Genomic DNA, 19,948 nt, shown 5'->3' with positions numbered 1-19,948 from the left:
GAGATCGAGACCGTCCTGGCTAACCCGGTGAAACTCCATCTCTACTAAAATACAAAAAAAACTAGCCGGGCGTAGTGGCGGGCACCTGTAGTCCCAGCTACTCAGGAGGCTGAGGCAGGAGAATGGCGTGAACCCAGGAGGCAGAGCTTGCAGTGAGCCGAGATCGCGCCACAGCACTCCAGTCTGGGCGACAGGGCAAGACTCCGTCTCAAAAAAAAAAAAAAAAAAAATTGTTACAAACCTTTTGAAAAGCAGTTTGATGGGGAATTATCAGGAATCCTAAAGATGGCCGTGTTCTTTGATCCAGTAATTCTGCCTCTTGGATATTCCGAGTAAATATTTTGGTTTATGAAGAGAGATTTCTGACTAAAACTTTTATTGTAGTTTATGATAGATATTATAAAGTCACTTAAAGATCTTTATTTTTATTTTATTTTTACTTTTTTTTTTTTTAAATAGAGACGAGGTCTCGCTGTGTTGCCCAGGCTAGTCTCAAACCCAGGAGTTCATAATGTTAGCATTTAGATCATCTCCAGGCTCTGGAGGCACTTTCCTCAGGTGAATGGGGAATGCAGTTCCTACATTCACTTATTTGTCTTATTACTATGTGAGGATAATTTTGTTCCAGTTACCTGAACAAGGAAAGCAAGCCACAGCTCCTGGCTGAAGATATTTATAAAAAATGCGTAACACATGATGGCTCAGACCGGTAATCCCAGCACTTTGGGAGGCCGAGGCAGGCAGATCGCTGTAGCTCAGAAGTTCAACGCTAGCCTGGGCAACATGGCAAAACTCCATCTCTACAAAAAATAGGAAAATTACACTGTAGTCCCAGCTACTTGGGAGGCTGAGATGGAGGGATCACTTGAGCCTGGGGCTGTAGTGAGCTGTGTTCACACCACTGCACTCCAGCGTGGGTGACGGTGAGATCCTGTTTAAAACAAAAAGACATAACAATGCTTATAATGCCTATAAAATGCTTATAACCTTAGGTGAAGTCTTAACATACAGAGTTGTCTGATTCTTTTATGTGTCGTTCTGTTATGTAGCATCACACGTTGATTCTGTTTACATTTCAGTATTTTTCAAGTTGTTATTTTAAAATGTTATGTTAAATGTGGTTACCAGTTGCCTTACAGTACACTAATGCATTTTAATAACATTTTAAAATGTTATTTTTAAATAACAGCTTTAATGGAATTACTGCATTGTTTAAACAATGAAAATGGGCAGGGTGTGGTGGCTTATGCCTATAATCCCAGCACTTTGGGAGGCCCGGGCAGGCAGATCACTTGAGATCAGAAGTTTGAGACCAGCCTGGCCAACATGGTAAAATCTTATCCCTACTAAAAACACCAAAAAATTAGCTGGGTGTGGTGGCACACCTGTTGGGACCACAGGAGACTACTCAGGAGACTAAAGCAGGAGAATTGCTTGAACCTGGGAGGCGGAGGTTGCAGTGAGTGGAGATTGCGCCACCGTACTCCAGTCTGGGTGGCAAAGTGAGACTCTGTCTCAAAAAAAAGGAAGAAAAAAAAAAAGAAAATATAATCACAAAAATGAATTAAGACTTTTCTCTTGGCCGGGCGAGGTGGCTCACACCTGTAATTCCAGCACTTTGGGAGGCCAAGGCGGGTGGATCATGAGGTCAGGAGATCGAGACCATCCTGGCCAACACAGTGAAACCCTGTCTCTACTAAAAATACAAAAAAATTAGCCGGGCATGGTGGTGGGTGCCTGTAGTCCCAGCTACTCGGGAGGCTGAAGCAGCAGAACGGCAAGAACCCGGGAGGCAGTGGTTGCAGTGAGCTGAGATTGCGCCACTGCACTCCAGCCTGGGCGACAGAGCGAGACTCCATCTCCAAAAAAAAAAAAGACTTCTCTTTTTGTCTTTCTTAGTCTTTTGTTACCCTTACTGGAAAATAATATTGGCTTTTTATACATTTTCATTTCTTACAGGGATCCTCAATCAAGTTAGTCCAGGTCTTTGATAAATTTGAGATCTTTACTGAGTAGGTCTTTAAAGCAAATGGCCTCCTACCTCCCTTTCTGCCTTTCCCCCTTCTCCAAGAGCTGCCTAGGGCGGGTGCAGTGGCTCATGCCTGTAATTCCAGCACTTTGGGAGGCCAAGGCAGGCAGATTACTTGAGGTCAGGAATTTGAGACCAGCCTGGCCAACATGGTGAAAACTCATCTCTGCTAAAACCACAAAAACTAGCCAGGTGTGGTGGCGTGTACCTGTAATCCCAGCTACTTGAGAGGCTGAGGCAGGAGCATCTCTTGAACCCAGGGTGGGGCGGAGGTTGCAGTGAGCTAAGATCACACCACTGCACTGCACTCCAGCCTGGGTGACAGAGTGAGACTCTGTCTCTCTCTCTCTCTCTCTCTCTCTCTCTCTCTAAAATTTAAAAAAGTAAGTTTATGAGACATTCACCCTCCAAAAGTTTGAATGCTCTTTTATGACTTAGAGTCAACATTTAACTTACCTGAAGCTTGACTTCATGCAAGTGTTGGATGAATTTCTTTATAAAGATTGCGGAGGATAGTGATGAAAACTTGAGTTAATATCTTTAGAGTTATGTTTGAAATGTTTTATGAACATTGATTTTTTGAGTGGAAACCTTTAGTGGTTTTATGAACTGATGTGCCTTTAAGTGTTTTTTTAATCAACAGAGGAATTCTAATAACATCTATGTTATGCTGTAGAAAACTCAGCAAGTGAACCTACATTCCGACATTCACTCAACAAGTGAATGATTAAGCATAACTGTTACAAGTTAACAGAATACATCTCTTACCTCTGACTAGTGCACTGAAAGTACATGTCATTTATCATGAGAATGTATTTCCATTGCCAATAATAGAAAACAATAAAAACCATATTCACATCACTAAAAATAGCATATATATCCCTTTTAGAAATCATTTTAAAAATTCTTGGAGTCACAACATATTACTAAATATTTATTCTAGATGTTTATAGCAGTGTTATATATAATAGGGTGAAATTTGAAGAAAAATATGTTCACCATGCTCAGAATATCTCTGGAGGGCCACATAATAGTGGTTGCCTCTAGGGAGTTGGAACTGGGTGAGTCAGGGACAAGAATGGAAGGAAGGGCCAGGCGCACTGCTCACGCCTGTAATCCCAGCACTTTGGGAGGCTGAGGTGGGCGGATCACCTGAGGTCATGTTGGTCAGGCTGGTCTCAAACTCCTGACCTCAGATGATCCACCCACCTCAGCCTCCCAAAGTGCTGGGATTACAGGCGTGAGCCACTATGCCCGGCCTGTATTTTAATAGCTACAGGATGGAAAAAATTAAGGCAAAACACAATAACGGGCATAGTAAAGGAACTACCCAATAATTAATGGGGCAGTCACCAAGAAGTTGTAACAAATATAAACTTGCATACACTCAACAACACAGTCTCAAAATACAAAGAGTAAAAAGGGATAAAATTAGTATGAGAATTTCACAATCTCCAATCATGATAGGAAAAGTTAATATGAGAATAATCTATATTAGAAAATGATACATCACACATACTAAAAATCAGTAGGCAGAGAAAGATTTGGAAAGAAGCTAGAGCTTTTATATACCTATATATATATATATATGTAGAATATGTAGATCTATATGTATGTGTGGAGTGAGGGAGAAGAAAGAGAGACATTAGAGAGAGTGAGACTCCCTGCATGTAAAGATTATATATCCTTTTAAGTACACATGGGCTACTGGCCATATATTAGGTCATAAAGGAAATCTCAGTGTATTCCAGTGAACTAATACTCAAACCATTCTCTGGCCACAAGGCAAATAAAAAAAAAAATCAACAGGCCAGATGTGGTGGCTCACGCCTGTAATCCCAGCACTTTGGGAGGCCGAGGTGGGTGGATTATCTGAGGTCAGGAGTTTGAGACCAGCCTGACCAACATGGAGAAACCCCATTTTCTTCTAAAAATACAAAATTAGCTGGGCCTGGTGACACACGCCGGTAATCCCAGCTACTTGGGAGGCTGAGGCAGGAGAATTGCTTGAACCCGGGAGGTGGAGGTTGCAGTGAGCTGAGATTGTGCCATTGTACTCCAGCCTGGGCAACAAAAGTGAAACTCTGTCTTAAAAAAAAAAGAAAAAGTGTTCTTAGGAAAATTAAACAGAAGGAAAATATTGTAGTCTTATCAATGGTTGTATTAGGAGGTGAGATTTAAAATGCTTCTTTTCTTCATGAAATATGCCTTATTCTACTAATACTAAAATTTTGGTATTTTAACTTGTATGTAAATTATTTTAAATGCAAGTCTTACCTTAATTGAATCAACTCTAACAACATCTAATGAGGACAGGTGTTCTTCAAGCTATTTAGTTGTGATCTGTGATTTTAATAATAAAGGCAGTTGCCAGGCATGATGGCTCACGCCTGTAATCCCAGCACTTTGGGAGGCCGAGATGGGTGGATCACTTGAGGCCAGGAGATAGAGACCAGCCTGGCCAACATGGTGAAACCCTGTCTGTACTAAAAATACAAAAATTAGTTGGGTGTGTTGGTGCCTGCCTGTAATTCCAACTACTCAGGAGGCTGAGACACAAGAATTGCTTGACCCAGGAGGTGGAGGTTGCAGTGAGCTGAGATCGTGCCACTGCATGCCAGCCTGGGTGACAAAGCAAGACCCTGTGAATAATAATAATGATAATAAAGGCAATTGTTCTAGTGATGTTAAGTGAGTTTAATGTATCACTACAGATGCTGAACTTATATGATAGGTGAAATAGAAAGGGGGAATTTAAAACAGAATTTTTTATCTCATTCTTTCTTTCTGTTCTTTTTAATAAAAGGAAGGATTACGGCCAGGAGATACAACCAGCACTTTCTGTGGTACTCCTAATTACATTGCTCCTGAAATTTTAAGAGGAGAAGATTATGGTAATAAATAAATTGTTGGTATTATTTTAGCTATTGCTAGATGGGTGGTTAAATGTGGTGCCAATTGCATTACAGTACACTAATGCATTTTGATATCATCTTATTAATATAAGCATTCTTGATCCTTTTAAAAACTACACAGAGAGCCCCAGACTTTGAAATCAGAGACAGTGGGACCTTGACAGTATTTGGGGTTACCAAGCTGAATAATGTTTTATTAGTGACAAAACTAAGCAGTAGCAGGCACTATTCTAAGCAGTTTACATATATTAACTAAGTTAATCCTCTTAACGCTGTGAGGTAAGTACTGTTAATGCTCCTTTTATAGATGAGGAAACTGACATACAGAAAGTTTAAATAACTCGTCTAAGGTCAAGGATTCAGAACAGCACCCATGTGACTCCAGAGTCATGAACCCCTGGAAGATTTTTCAGATTTCCTGTGATATTTCCCCCAGGAATCTGAAAGATGGTGGAAAGATTAACTATATCTCAGGCACCCGAAGATACACCCGAGAAAACATTTGACTTTTTGGGTTTTGGCCCTCTGCCTTCAGCAGATATAAAGGAGAATGTGGTACTTGTGAAAGCTGCTCAGAGTCTGCGTCCACTGTCCTTCACTGGTCTTTATCAGCTAGCAAAAGATCAAATTTAAGACCAAGGAGATAACTCTGAAATACAATTTAATTATATCCTCAGCACACAATATTAGATATTGGGCATGAGTCTGAAAGTAGATATACATGGAAAAAGAAAGGTTTTTTTCCTCATAATTTTATTTTTAAAGTTATCTTTTAGGTGCCTACCCTTGTAAGTGAAGCATTTCTATAATATTCAATGCCTACCATGATAGTAGGAATGCATTTAGTTTCCTTTTTCATTGTTTCTTTTTCCTTTATGTGATAAAATCTCCAGTTACTAACTTTCAAGAACGCAAACTGTATAATTTATTGCTTTAAAATTTCTTTCTGAAGGTTTCAGTGTTGACTGGTGGGCTCTTGGAGTGCTGATGTTTGAGATGATGGCAGGAAGGTCTCCATTTGATATTGTTGGGAGCTCCGATAACCCTGACCAGAACACAGAGGATTATCTCTTCCAAGGTAATTTGGAGTATTTTACAGAGGTTCTCTGAGAAAAACCTATTCTAGAGTACAAATGAGAGTGATTCAGGTTACTACTTTGAGTAAGAAAAATGAGCATAATCTGGAAAATATACTTCTGACTCATTGTATTAGGTTTTGTTGTTGTTTTTGTTTGTTTTTGAGACAAGGTCTCACTCTTTGGCCCAGGCTGGAGTGCAGTGGTGCAATCTCAGCTCACTGCAACATCCATCTCCCTGGTTCAAGCAATTCTTCTGCCTCAGCCTCCCGAGTAGCTGGGATTACAGGCGCACACCACTATGCTCGGCTAATTTTTGTATTTTTAGTAGAGACAGGGTCTCACCATGGTGGCCAGGCTGGTCTTGAACTCCTGACTTCAAGTGATCTGCCCACCTCAGCCTCCCCGAAGTGCTGAGGTTACAGGCATGAGCCACTGCGCCCGGCCTCTGTGTATTAGGTTTTGATGTTTTTTATTTTTTTTATTTTTTTGAGACGAAGTCGCTCTGTCGCCCAGGCTGGAGTGCAGTGGCTGGATCTCAGCTCACTGCAAGCTCCGCCTCCTGGGTTCACGCCATTCTCCTGCCTCAGCCTCCCGAGTAGCTGGGACTACAGGCGCCCGCCACCTCGCCCAGCTAGTTTTTTGTATTTTTTAGTAGAGACGGGGTTTCACCGCGTTAGCCAGGATGGTCTCGATCTCCTGACCTCGTGATCCGCCTGTCTCGGCCTCCCAAAGTGCTGGGATTACAGGCTTGAGCCACCGCGCCCGGCCTTGATGTTTTTTAATACATTCTTTCTTCTCTATAGTCGTCACTCCAGTTCACAGTTACCTTCTCATGCTCAAAATCATAACAGGGGTTATTTAGAATTATCCATCACAGACAGATTAGAGAAAGGAATCCTGTGGCTAGAGAGGATAATCTTTACACAGGGACCCTGAGGCTGGGTGCATAAGTTCAAGAACAGTATGAGGGGAAAATAGAGCACCAAGGTGATGAGTGATCAAAAGATGGGGGAAAAGGCCCCACATCAGGGAATATAAAGAATTGACAGAAACAAGCAGACAAGTACAGGGACCTCTAGCACGGAATCAAAAGAAGTGTGAAAACTGCTATAAAATTCTACGTTTAGTAGTTAAAGCCATCACGGGATATAAATAGGCATGTCATATAACAGAAAGCCCAAATGGCCATGGAATATGTGAAAAGACATTCATTCTCACTAGCAATTAAGGGAATGCACATTAAATGTTAATGAGTTACCATTTCATATCAGTACATTTGATTGAAATATTAAAGTTGGATATTACCAGTGCTAGTGAGGATGTGGAGCAACTGGAACTCCTCTAGACTGCTGGTAGGAATGAAAACTGACGAAACAGCTTTAAAGAATAATTTGGCAATGTCCAGTAAACTTGCATATTGTATATGCCAAGCATTTTACAAATGTTATTTAAACCTCATAACAATCCTATGAAGTATTTTTTTATTCCTATTTTACAGATGAAGAAATTGAGGTACAATCAGGTAGTCAAAGAATAAGACATTCATGTAAATGATAAATAGTATTCAGATTAGAGGCTTTCTCTGAGAAGAATGGAAAAGAAGGGGATTAGGAAAGTACAAGAGGCACTTCAGTTATATATGTAATATCTTATTTTTTCTCCTGGAATGCCTTAAATATCTTATAATAAAAATTGAAAGATTGCATCCAGGCACAGTGGCTCACGCCTGTAATCCCAACAATTTGGGAGGCCGAGTTGGGTGAATCACTTGAGGTTGGGAGTTTGAGACCAGCCTGGCCAACATGGCAAAACCCCGTCTCTACTAAAAATAAAAAAAAAAATTAACTGGGTGTCATGGTGGGTTCCTTTAATCCTAACTACTCAGGAGGCTCAGGCAGGAGAATCACTTGAGCCTGGGAGGCGGAGGTTGCAGTGAGCTGAGATTGTGCCACTGTATACCAACCTGGGTGAGACAGATTGCCAGGTGCAGTGGCTCACACCTGTAATCCCAGCACTTTGGGGGTCCAAGGCAGGAGGATTGCTTGAGCGCAGAAGTTCAAGACTAGCCTGAACAACATGATGACACCCTTATCTCTACAAAAAAAAAAATTAAAATTAGCCAGCCATTGCTGGCTGCAGTGGCTCATGCCTGTAATCCCAGCACTTTGGGAGGCTGAGGTGGGCAGATCACTTACCTTCATGAGGTCAGGAGTTCAAGACCAGCCTGGCCAGCATGGTGAAACCCCATCTCTACCAAAAACACAAAACTCACTGGGCATGGTGGCACATGCCTGTAATCCCAGCTACTCAGGAGGCTGAAGTGGTAGAAGTGCTTGAACCCGGGAGGCAGAGGTTGCAGTGAGCTGAGATCGTGCCACTGTACCCAGCCTGGATGACAGAACAAGCAGAACAAGACTCCATCTAAAAAAAAAAAAAAAATTAGCCAAGCGTGATGGTGGCACCTGTGGTCCCAGCTACTTGGGAGGCTGAGGTGGAAGGATTGCTTAAGCCCAGGGAGTCAAGGCTGCAGTGAGCTGTGATTGCACTACTGCACTCCAACCTGGGCAACAGAGCAAGACCCTTTCAAAAAAAGAAGAAAAAGTATTAAAGCCATGTAAAAGTTAAATATAATACTATAATTTCTATCTTTCTAGTTATTTTGGAAAAACAAATTCGCATACCACGTTCTCTGTCTGTAAAAGCTGCAAGTGTTCTGAAGAGTTTTCTTAACAAGGTATAAACTGCGTATAAAAACATTTTGTGATTTGTCTCTTTATATATCAAACTGATCAGTAGCAGTTTGGGAAATGTAAAATTCCAAGACAGTAGAGAATGTAACTTTTTCAGTTTGACCCAGAATTTTCTCTTACCCAAAGAGTAATTGACAGCAGTAGATCCTGAGATAAGTTAGTTGTCCTTTCCATTTTGGCAATAAAATTTACTCCCCAGCTATATATTACATATTTTTTTTGTGTGTAAATAATACATACCATATTCTCACATAGGGGAAGATTTAATCTTTGGGTTTAGCCATAATTGTACTTTGAACTCTGTTTCCATTTTTTCTGTCGTTATCCATAGAATCTATTTATTACCATGTACTTTTTGAGCACATGGGCCACAGTGCTCCCTACAAATTCTCATGTCGAAAATGCTATAATTAGGTAAAATTCAGAAGAAATGAAATGCTGTCTTCGGCTCTTAAAAATGTGAACATCATTCAATTGTTTGTTGCTGTTGGTAGGCTAGAGGAGTTTTAGAATCTAAGTGTGGTCTTGGCAATCATAAATTCTACCTTAAATAAATGGTATGATAGAAAGGTTGATGTACATTTACCTTCTAAGGTAAATAGATAATGAATTTTAATAAAATAAGAAATTGAAGCCTTTTTAAAAATGAACGATTTATGTGAGGAAAGATTTAAAATTGAAACCTAATTTTTCACATAATGATGAAAAATGAAGGCAAGAGGTGTTGATATGCAAAATAAAATACCTTTTATCAGAAAGAAAAATGGGAACATATTCTCATTCATAGTAATGAATAAGCCAAGACTTTTTATAAGTTGCAGGCTTGGATTAAATTTATAAGTTGTATTAATGTCTTACACAGGTGATGATTTGTTGCTGTAATTGGGCATGGGGCTTTTAAATTAAGCTAAAAACAAACTTCTGATGAAGTTTGGAGGTTTGCATGTTTTGACTCTCACACTAGGTCATGCCAAAGAAATGGCTGGGTGCTGCTCAAATGATTCTGCTGTTCTCTTTTTCCTCCTATTTTTCTTTAGCAAGGAATTGGTGATGATTCTCTGTTTTAATTACATGATAGGTGGAGAAGGTGCCACAAGGAAATCTTACCTATCACAAGCTTCAGATAACTCAATTTGTTCTGGAGTTATACTTTCTAGAAGTAAAAGGTAGACCATTCCAACTTCAGAAATAAGACTATCATGTGAGGGCACAAAACACAGATCACAAAGATGATTTATTTTAAAGCATGACGTTCACCCAATTCTTGAAACATTTCTTTCACCATAGGACCCTAAGGAACGATTGGGTTGTCATCCTCAAACAGGATTTGCTGATATTCAGGGACACCCGTTCTTCCGAAATGTTGATTGGGATATGGTATGTAAATTTTGATTACTTTCTCTATTAGGTTTCATTATTATCTTCGGCCAAATCTTTTTTTTTTTTGAAGACAGAGTCTTGCTCTGTCGCCCAGGCTGGCGTGCAGTGGCACGATCTCAGCTCACTGCAACCTCTATCTCCCAGGTTCAAGCAGTTCTCCTGTCTCCGCCTCCCAGGTAGCTGGAATTACAGGCACGCACCACCACACTCGGCTAATTTTTGTATTTTTAGTAGAGATGGGGAGTTTCACGATGTCGGCCAGGCTGATCTTGAACTCCTGACATCAGGTGATCCACCCACCTTGGCCTCCCAAAGTGCTGGGATTACATGAGCCACCGCACCCGGCCTATCTTGGGCCAAATTTTATTGTCTTAGCTAACATATCACAGCTTTAAAAACTTAAAACCACTTTCTAAACTGCTTTTTAGAAAACTTTTAAAACCAAAAAAATCCATTTTTTAAAAATTTATTGTTTTTTCTGAGATGGAGTCACATTCTGTTGCCCAGGCTGGAGTGCAATGATGTGATCTCTGCTCACTGCAACCTCTGCCTCCTGGGTTCACGCAATTCTGCCTCAGCCTCCTGAGTAGCTGGGATTATAGGCACATGCCACCATGCCCAGCTAATTTTTATATTTTTAGTAGAGACAACGTTTCATCATGTTGGCCAGGTTAGTCTTAAACTCCTGACCTCAAGTGATGCACCCGCCTCAGCCTCCCAAAGTGTTGGGATTCCAGGGGTGAGCCACCATGCCCAGCCAAAAAATTGAATATTAATGTAGTAAAGCAGGTTATAATGTTATTGAAGCCGATATCAATGTTTATACTTTTTTTTTTTTTTAAGAGAAACAGTCTCACTCCATCGCCCAGGCTGTACTGTAGTTCACGACAGCCTTGATTGAACTCCTAGGCTCAAGAGATCCTCCTGTGTTAACTTCTCAAGTAGCTGGGACTACAGGCATAAGCCATGGTACCCAGCTAATTTTCAATTTTTTTTTTTTTTTTGAGGTGGAGTCTTGCTCTGTCTCCCAGGCTGGAGTGTAGTGGCACAATCTCGGCTCACTGCAACCTTCGCCACCTGGGTTCAAGCAATTCTCCTGTCTCAGCCTCCAGAGTAGCTGGGATTATAGGTGCACGCCACCACACCTGGCTAATTTCTGTATTTTTAGTAGAGACAGGGTTTTGCTGTGTTGGCCAGACTGGTCTTGAATCCCTGACCTCAGGTGATTTACACACCTTGGCCTCCCAAAGTGATGGGATTACAGGCATGAACTGCTGTGCCCAGCCAATTTTTAATTTTTTAATAGAGATGGGGTCTTGCTATATTGTCCGGGCTGGTCTTGAACTCCTGGCCTCAAGTGATCCTCCCATCTCAACCTACCAAGCAGTTGGGATTATAGGCATGAGCCACCATGCCCAGCTCATATTTGTAAATTATGTTCATCATTGCTAATATTGTACCATGCTTCAGGACTCACTTTAATAAGGGAAACAATGGGTGCAGAGGAGAACTGTAGAGGTGCAATTTTTCTAATAATACAGACTTGAGCTGTCATCCAATATGTCTTTTCAGATGGAGCAAAAACAGGTGGTACCTCCCTTTAAACCAAATATTTCTGGGGAATTTGGTTTGGACAACTTTGATTCTCAGTTTACTAATGAACCTGTCCAGCTCACTCCAGATGACGAGTAAGTAATTCTGTACACTGAAATTTTTTTTTAAGTTCTTTGGAAATCCCATTTTTAGTGACTATGCAATGTTTCATGATCAGATTATACTATAATTTTTTTATTTTTTATTTTATTTCATTTTATTTTATTTTTGAGACAGAGTCTCGCTCTGTCTCCCAGGCTGGAGTGCAGTGGTGTAATCTTGACTCACTGCAACCTCTGCCTCCCAGGTTCAAGCGATTCTCCTGCCTCAGCCACCCTGAGTACCTGGGACTACAGGCTTATGCCATGACACCCAGCTAATTTTTATATTTTTAGTAAGGACGGCATTTGCCATGTTGGCCAGGCTGATCTTGAACTCCTGACCTCAGGTGATCCACCCACCTTGGCCTCTTAAAGTGCTGGGATTACAGGCGTGAGCCACTGCGCCCGGCTTACACTATAATTTATATAACCATTCAGTTACTGGTATTTGAATCCACTGTACCATTATAAGTTTTAATAGTAACTGTCATTTTCTCCTTTGCTTTATCGTGCATTATCTCATTTTCACAACAACTTTGTAAACTAGTTAAATTGTCATCTTCATTTTACAGATGGGGAAACCGAGGCTCAGAGAGGTTAAGCAAAGTTACACAGCTATCAGGTGGTAGAGTCAGGATTCAAACCCAAATCTCTCTACCCCGCTGCACTGTTTCCCATTTGACAAGGACTGTCTTTGTCTGTCTAAGTTCCTGAGTATTGCCTTAAGATAGATTCCTAGAAAGGGAATTAGGTCAGAGGGTATTAACATTTTAAAGCTCTTAATATGTATTGCCAAATTACTTTTTTTAAGGAGTTACATTGAGTTATTAAATCCAGCCAGCAGTGAGCTGATGTATTTTTTGTACTTATACTGCATCTTTTAAAAATATAGCTTAAAATACTTGGGGGATATTTTGATTATTTACCTGTTGTTGCAGATTCATTCTCTCTTATCTCAAGGAGGCCTTTATTGTTTGGCAATCATTTTACTTCTATCTTATTTCTTACCACATTTCTCCCAGCACCTGCTCCAAACAGTCTCTTCATTTCAGAAGCCTTCAGTTCTACTCCTTTTTCCATCACTGTTAAAGGATTAACCTTGTCTTAATTTGATGCAAGGACTGATAACCTCTCTGGCGTGACCTTGCCTCCTTTCCAGCTGTCCTCCTTTCCAGACCACCTTGCATCTCAGAATTGCTTTCTAATTATTTTCAATATTTTCTTATTCCCTACTCTTGGAAGGCTCTCCCTTTACAAGGAGCGTCCCTTCTATTTTCCTAGACCTGTTTCTGTAGTTTTCTCCAATATTTCATTTTGTCAGTTATCTTGTTATTGGACCTTCTTAGATTTATTTTTTTCTAGCTTGCTTCCCTCTATGTAAACATGCTCAGATTCTCTGATTTTTCCCCCTAACTCATAGTCCCTCTTTGAACAACCACATTTTCCCTCATTTTCATTTCGTCTTGAAGCCTCAAAAAAAAAAAAAAAAAAAGTCAATAGATGTTCATGGTCAAAGAAAAATAAATATGCAGCACCTCTAATCTAACTTCTTCAGACTAGTCAACGTTGATTGTCTTGAATTTTTTTTTTTCTGTCAACACTTCAACCCCTTACAACTGAGCCTGTCCTCCAGCTTTTGAAAGTTGAATCAATTTCTTAATTTCTAAATTATGAAGCATTCTGGGGTGAGTCCTCCCCTCCCTTGATGAATGTAAAGCATTTGGTACTCATGGCTTTGCCTTGGGTAGCACTGCCTATTCTGGTTCTGTTTCATCTCTGTGACTACTTTTCTCTCATGTGTTTTCCCTGTCCCCTTGAGACTAGGATGCTTCATGGTTCTGTTCATAACAACCTTCTTTTTACTGTATGCAGTTTGTACCTTGGAGATTTCAGCCAGCCCTGTAGCATAGATACCAGCTAATTAAATGACTCTCAGTTAAATGGCAAATGGTTATTGAGCAAAAGGCGTAAAAGCATCCTGTCTACTAGAGGAGAAAGATGTGTACCAAATCATTATTTCTGACAGCATTGTGTATTAAAAGGAACACTGAATTTAATCAAAAGATAGGAGTTTGAATCTCGATGCCACCTCTTACCAACTGGGTAACCTTGTATAAGAATTTTATAACTTCTCTGAGCCTGTTCTCGAATTGCCTACTTCATAAGGTTGCTGTGAAGAATAAATGCATGATGGTTTCTGAAGCACTTATCCCCTGCCATTAGATCTCCTCAGCTGCATTTCTGTTTAACATGTGACTTCCCCAGTTTGTCATCAAGCAGCTCAAATATATGAAGTCTAAAATCAAAGTAATGACCCTTTATGGTCTTTTTCTATTGTTCTCAATCAGTTCCTTTTTTTTAGTTACCTAGTTCTGCTCACTGTACCACAGTGTGTTCCTGTCGTTCAGATTCCAGATGTCAGGGATTGTGGACTACTCCTTTTTCTTTTCTTTTTTTTTTTTGAGACAGAATCTCGCTCTGTCACCCAGGCTGGAGTGCAGTGGCGCGATCTCGGCTCACTGCAAGCTCCGCCTCCCGGGTTTTCGCCATTCTCCTGCCTCAGCCTCCCGAGTAGCTAGGACTACAGGCGCCACCACCTCGCCCGGCTTATTTTTTTGTATTTTTAGTAGAGACGGGGTTTCACCGTGTTAGCCAGGATGGTCTTGATCTCCTGACCTTGTGATCCGCCCACCTCGGCCTCCCAAAGTGCTGGGATTACAGGCGTGAGCCACCGCACCCGGCCCATACTCCTTTTTCTTAACAGATTACATAATACCTGCAGCTGCCAAGTCTTTGTCTATGTTTTCATTATTTCATCATTTACATCAGGTCCTTCTTTTCTCTTCCCATTGACAGATCCTTGTTCAGGCCTCATTCAAGTCATACCCAGAGTATTGTATCAGCCTCCTAATTGATCTTTACTCTTTCACTTTGCAACCTATTCTGTATGCCTTGTGAAGTACCACTCCAATTCTTGAATCCCTTTAATCAGAAACCTTCAGTAACTCCTTCATTGCCTATTAGGTAACATCTATCCTCTTGGCTAGCATTTAAGGCCTCCCCACATCTGCTCCAGCCTGACTTTCTAGTGATACCTCTTACCATAGTACAAACAGTGTTCTCATCAGTCTTTGCTACTCACCATTCACTAATAGTATTATTGTCTCTGCCTCTGCCTGCTCATTCCTGTATATTCCCCCTTCATTTTTACTTGTTGAAACCTTCCCATCTTTCAGAGCCACCTCAGATGCAACCGGATCTTTGATGGATCAAGGTGAAACTCCTAAGAAACATCACTGGCTTCTTTGATTATTAGCCATTATTTTTCTTCCAGCATCATCTGCCATCTAACACACTTCTATTCCTGTGTTCCACCCTAATAAGTTACTTGCATTTCCCCAGACCTACCAGAGTCTTTCATCATTCCATTCATTAAGTGTTTGCAAAATGAATACTGCCTTCCTTGATTTCTCCAACTAGAAGTCACGCCTTTCTTTAGAACCGTGGTTAGAACAGGACTTAGCTTATTGTGTATAAAATTTAACAGGTACTGCTTTCTCTTCCAGTATGAGTTACCTCCCCTCCTTGAAGGAAGGGACTGTATCCTCTGTAACTTTGTGCTTCTTAGTATGGCATATACATTTATGTATTAAATATTTGATAGCACTACTCACTGTGTATTAAAGTAGAAGCCAGTGTAACAAAATGACAACCTCTCCCCTCTCTGTGACCTAAGGTCTCCCTGTGGTGTTCTCTCCTCATTCCAGGTCTCTCACTGTACTTGTTCTGTTCCCTTTTCCTTTTGGCTAACTTCTTCTTGGCTACACCATCTAACATCTGGCTGTTGAGGTGACTACTAAATTGAATGCTAATTCAAACCTGGATGTTCACCTGTAACTAAGAATATTGTTCTGGTCAAAAGTTAAGATTAACTGGAATGGTGACAACTGGTGTCTTCTTTATTTGGTCCTCAGTTTCGAACTCCTTTTTGGCTCTAAACTTGCTTGTGGGATTATCAGGGCTTTTTAAATTTTCAGTAGTCCATTCTTGATTCGTCTAGAAAATTTTGGGGATTAATCTAAAAATTTATAGATTTTCTTTCAGTACAGTTAGCCTAATTATTTGTTTTTTAATCTTATTTTACCATTTAAAGGTTGAAGAAATCTTTATTATGATGATGAAAATAAATTTATTTTTCTTTCAACAGTGACATTGTGAGGAAGATTGATCAGTCTGAATTTGAAGGTTTTGAGTATATCAATCCTCTTTTGATGTCTGCAGAAGAATGTGTCTGATCCTCATTTTTCAACCATGTATTCTTCTCATGTTGCCATTTAATGCATGGATAAACTTGCTGCCAGCCTGGATACAATTGACCATTTTATATTTGCCACCTACAAAAAAAACACCCAATATCTTCTCTCGTAGACATATATTAATCAATTATTACATCCGTTTTACTATGAAAAAGAAATTAATACTAGCTTCCAATCATGTCAAAATTTAGTTGAACTGGTTTTTCAGTTTTTAAGAGGCCTATAGATGAGTAATGAAGTTATCTTTTTTGTTTAAAAAAAAAGAAAACCACTGCATTAAAAAGTATCTGTTGCATTAAGGCACGTAGTGGGATTACATCATAAACCTCCCATAATTTTTGTCATTCTGTGTTAAATCATTTCAGGGTTTAACTTTGAAATAAAAGATTAATATAAAATGCAACAACTTTTTATATTACGTATTAGTTTTGGAGTTCTTTATGTTTAAAAATTCAGGTGTAAATTTTACTGCCTTGGATAAATAAATTATCGATTTTTTAAGGCAGCAGTTATTAAACTGGTAATAGAGATGCTGCTTGCTTAGAGTTGGGAAATTCAGCTGAGTGCAGTGACTGACGCCTGCAATCCCAGCACTTTGGGAGGCTAAGGCGGGCAGATCACTTGAGGTCAGGAGTTCGAGATTGGCCTGGCCAACATGGTGAAATCCCATTTCTACTAAAAATACAAAAATTAGCTGGGCATGGTGGCGGGCACCTGTACTCGCAGGTACTCGGGAGGCTGAAGCAGCAGAATCGCTTGAACCCAGGAGATGGAGTTTGCAGTGAGCCAAGATTACTCCAGCCTGGACAACAGTGAGTGAGACTCGGTCTCAAACCAAACAAAACAAAACAAAAACCAAATTGGGAAATTCTTCTTGAGTTAAAACACAACACTTTTTATTATAAATCAAATTCCAAATCATTAACTATTTTTGCAAAACTGGCACAAGTGATTTTTCTTTTTAAGTATATTAACGGGGTAGCTCCCTTCCAAGCCTATCCCTTTATGGGAAACCTTAACTGGAATGTTAATCTATATGATGCAAAGGACCAAGGATGCAGTTGAATGGAAAATTACTCAGTATAAAGAAAGGAAAAAAACGGAAATTTAAAATAGATACAGAAAAGTACAGTGGTAATATTTTTATTTCCTGTTGGAGAGTGAATCCCCACAGTTGCTTTTTGTGACTTGATTCAAATGAGGCACTCAATATTGTTACCAAACTTGTAAAAAGCATTCCATGTATTCAGTGGAGGCAGAATGTATAATATTTTTTCCTTATAATTTAGTATACAGGAAAATTATTTATTTTTTTAAGTAGGATATCTTAATTATGTTCATTTCTTCCCCTAAACCACATTATATGATTGGACCCTGTTTATAGAGTCTTTAGTGAAATCAGAAAAATAAAGTAGGCATGAATGTTCAGGACACACATATACACTCACACACATCACAGTATCAGCTCTTTCAGTGAGTTTTTATTAACTGATAACACATGTAACACATAGTAGAATACATTTCAGAGGCAGAGTTCCTTGGATTATTTTTTATTAATATTAGTGTTTAGCAGTTTATTATTTAAAGGGGTGCCAAATATAGCATCCTTCTGTTTATTTTAAATATTTTTTTAATGAAAAGGGACTTAAAAAGTAACCATGATTATCTAAATTACTTAAAATTTTTTAATCTTAGTAAGACTTTAGGAAATTATCTAGTTTAAATTTCAAATGTTTTAAAATTTGTAGGCATTTAATAAATTATCTTTTTTTGGAGGGGTGGATGCTGCATTTCACTGGAAATGTCATTTTTCCAAAGTTTCTAGCTATGTACTCTCTTTCCTTCAAATAATATAAGTCTGAAAGCAATGAAAACCTCAAAGGAAAATGTTTATATACATCCGCATGTTTATTTAATATGTTTCTCTTAACACCTGAAATTTCTTTTAAAACAAAAAGCAGTATTCACTTCAAATCATAAACTTAGAATTCTGTATCTGATGTCAGAAATATGTTTATGACCTTGCTTTTCAGTGGTGCTGTTTCCCATAGGGCATTAGTTCTCAGATTTTGGAATGTGAAATAACCACCTAGGAAGTTTGTTTAAAATGCACACTAGTGGGCCACCTTAGACTTCTTTTGGGGCCTTCGACACCTTCTTCAGGTTATTCTTTATGTTTGTCCTGTGGTTAAATACTAGAGTATTCATGATAAAACATTTTGAGAAGGGGTAAGCCATGAGTTATTACCCACAATTGAAAGCAAATTTTGAATGAATATTTAAGTTAGGTATCTACCTTCCCCCCAACCCCCTAAAGAAACCTCTCAGTAGTTTCTATCAATAATGTACAAAATGATGAGCATTTTTCTATGATGAGGTTTTAATGATTATTCAGGGTGGTCTTTTGTTTTTAAATCTTTTTTTAACTAATAATATTTACGGTGTATATTTTATACAGAAATGCATTGTAATGTTTTTAATTGTGTTGTTTTTTGCAGTCTTTTAAGTGCCATGCCAATTATTTTTATAAAGCGGACAGTCAGAATGGTTGGAATTTTGGCGTTCTAAGAAAAACTTTATTTTGCATAAGCATTTAGTCAGATCATTTTGTGCATATGCAGCCTGGATTGGATGTTAAGTAAATGCTTTTTCAGTGCCGGTACATTTACTTAAATCTGTTTTTATTTTTGTCATGTAGAATACTACTGTGGTCATCATAATGTAATCTGTATTTCTGTACCTTTTTTTTTTTTTTACTTTGAAGTCTTTAAATAAAATGTATAATACCCATTGGGAGTAGATCATTTTTCATATGTAGTATGTCAGAAATTTGCATAAGAACAAAGATACATCAAAATTTGTTCAAGAAAAAATGAAAATTTTAGAGTTTGGAATTTTGCTGTACTTAAAGCAGCATTCTGGTAGAACTGATGCTGTAGTATTTACATTTAATAATGTTACATTTAGCTGGACATAGTGGCTCACACCTGTAATCCCAGCACTTTGGGAGACTGAGGTGGGAGGATCACTTGATCCTAGGAGTGAGTTCAGCCTGGGCAATATAGTGAGACCCCATCTCTACAAACAGAAAAATAAGAAATGAGCCAGGCATGCTGGCAAAGTGCCTATAGTCCCAGCTACTTGGGAGACTAAGGTAGGAAGATTGCTTGAGCCCAGGAGGTTGTGGCTGCAGTGAACTATGATCATGCCACTGCACTCCAGCCTGGGCAACAAAGTGAGACCCTGCCTCTCAAAAAATTTTGTAATGTTATATTTATTAATGTAGATATTATTAAAAATTAGGAATTAAAATATTCTCCACTGTTTTATTTATTTTAGCAACGGGCTCACTCAGTCACCCAGGCTAGAGTGCAGTGGCATGGTCATAGCTCACTATAACCTTGAACTCATAGGCTCATGGGATCTTCAGCTTGGAGCAGCTGGGACTACAGGCATACACCATGACACATGGCTAATTTTTTTTTTTTTTTTGCGGGGGGTAGAGATGAGGTCTCCCTATGTTGCCAAGGCTGGTCTCAAACTCCTGGGCTCAAGTGATCCACCCAATTTGGCCTCCCAAAGCGCTTAGATTGTAGACGTGACCGCCACACCCAGCCCTCTCCAATATATTTTTAACTCATCTTTCCATTCATCTCTAATTGGAAAACAAACTCGTTAAGACATCGGCTGAAGGTAGAACATTTTAACTGGTTTTAAAACTGAAGCAAGGCTGGGCACAGTGTCTGACGCTTGTAATCCCTGCACTTTGGGAAGCTGAGGTGAGT

At 39.4% G+C, this 19,948-nt stretch overlaps 1 protein-coding gene across 1 annotated transcript in view; it reads left to right on the top strand.

Annotated features, from left to right (window-relative positions):
* The window catches only part of PRKCI (protein kinase C, iota), an 85,007-nt gene extending 66,315 nt beyond the window's left edge, over positions 1-18,692 (top strand). The window contains exons 13-18 of the mRNA XM_011949000.1: positions 4,836-4,923; positions 5,897-6,022; positions 8,678-8,757; positions 10,061-10,150; positions 11,726-11,841; positions 16,055-18,692. Of these exons, the coding sequence (XP_011804390.1) occupies positions 4,836-4,923; positions 5,897-6,022; positions 8,678-8,757; positions 10,061-10,150; positions 11,726-11,841; positions 16,055-16,142 (588 nt within the window). The 3' untranslated portion in view covers positions 16,143-18,692. The remainder of the gene's footprint in view (positions 1-4,835; positions 4,924-5,896; positions 6,023-8,677; positions 8,758-10,060; positions 10,151-11,725; positions 11,842-16,054) is intronic.
* The last annotated feature ends 1,256 nt before the right edge of the window (positions 18,693-19,948 follow it).

The sequence above is a fragment of the Colobus angolensis genome, unplaced genomic scaffold (assembly GCF_000951035.1).
Source record: "Colobus angolensis palliatus isolate OR3802 unplaced genomic scaffold, Cang.pa_1.0 Scaffold289, whole genome shotgun sequence".
Lineage (NCBI taxonomy): Eukaryota > Metazoa > Chordata > Mammalia > Primates > Cercopithecidae > Colobus > Colobus angolensis.
The sequence above is the reverse complement of the archived record's forward strand: the minus strand, read 5'-3'. Positions and strand labels throughout refer to the sequence as shown.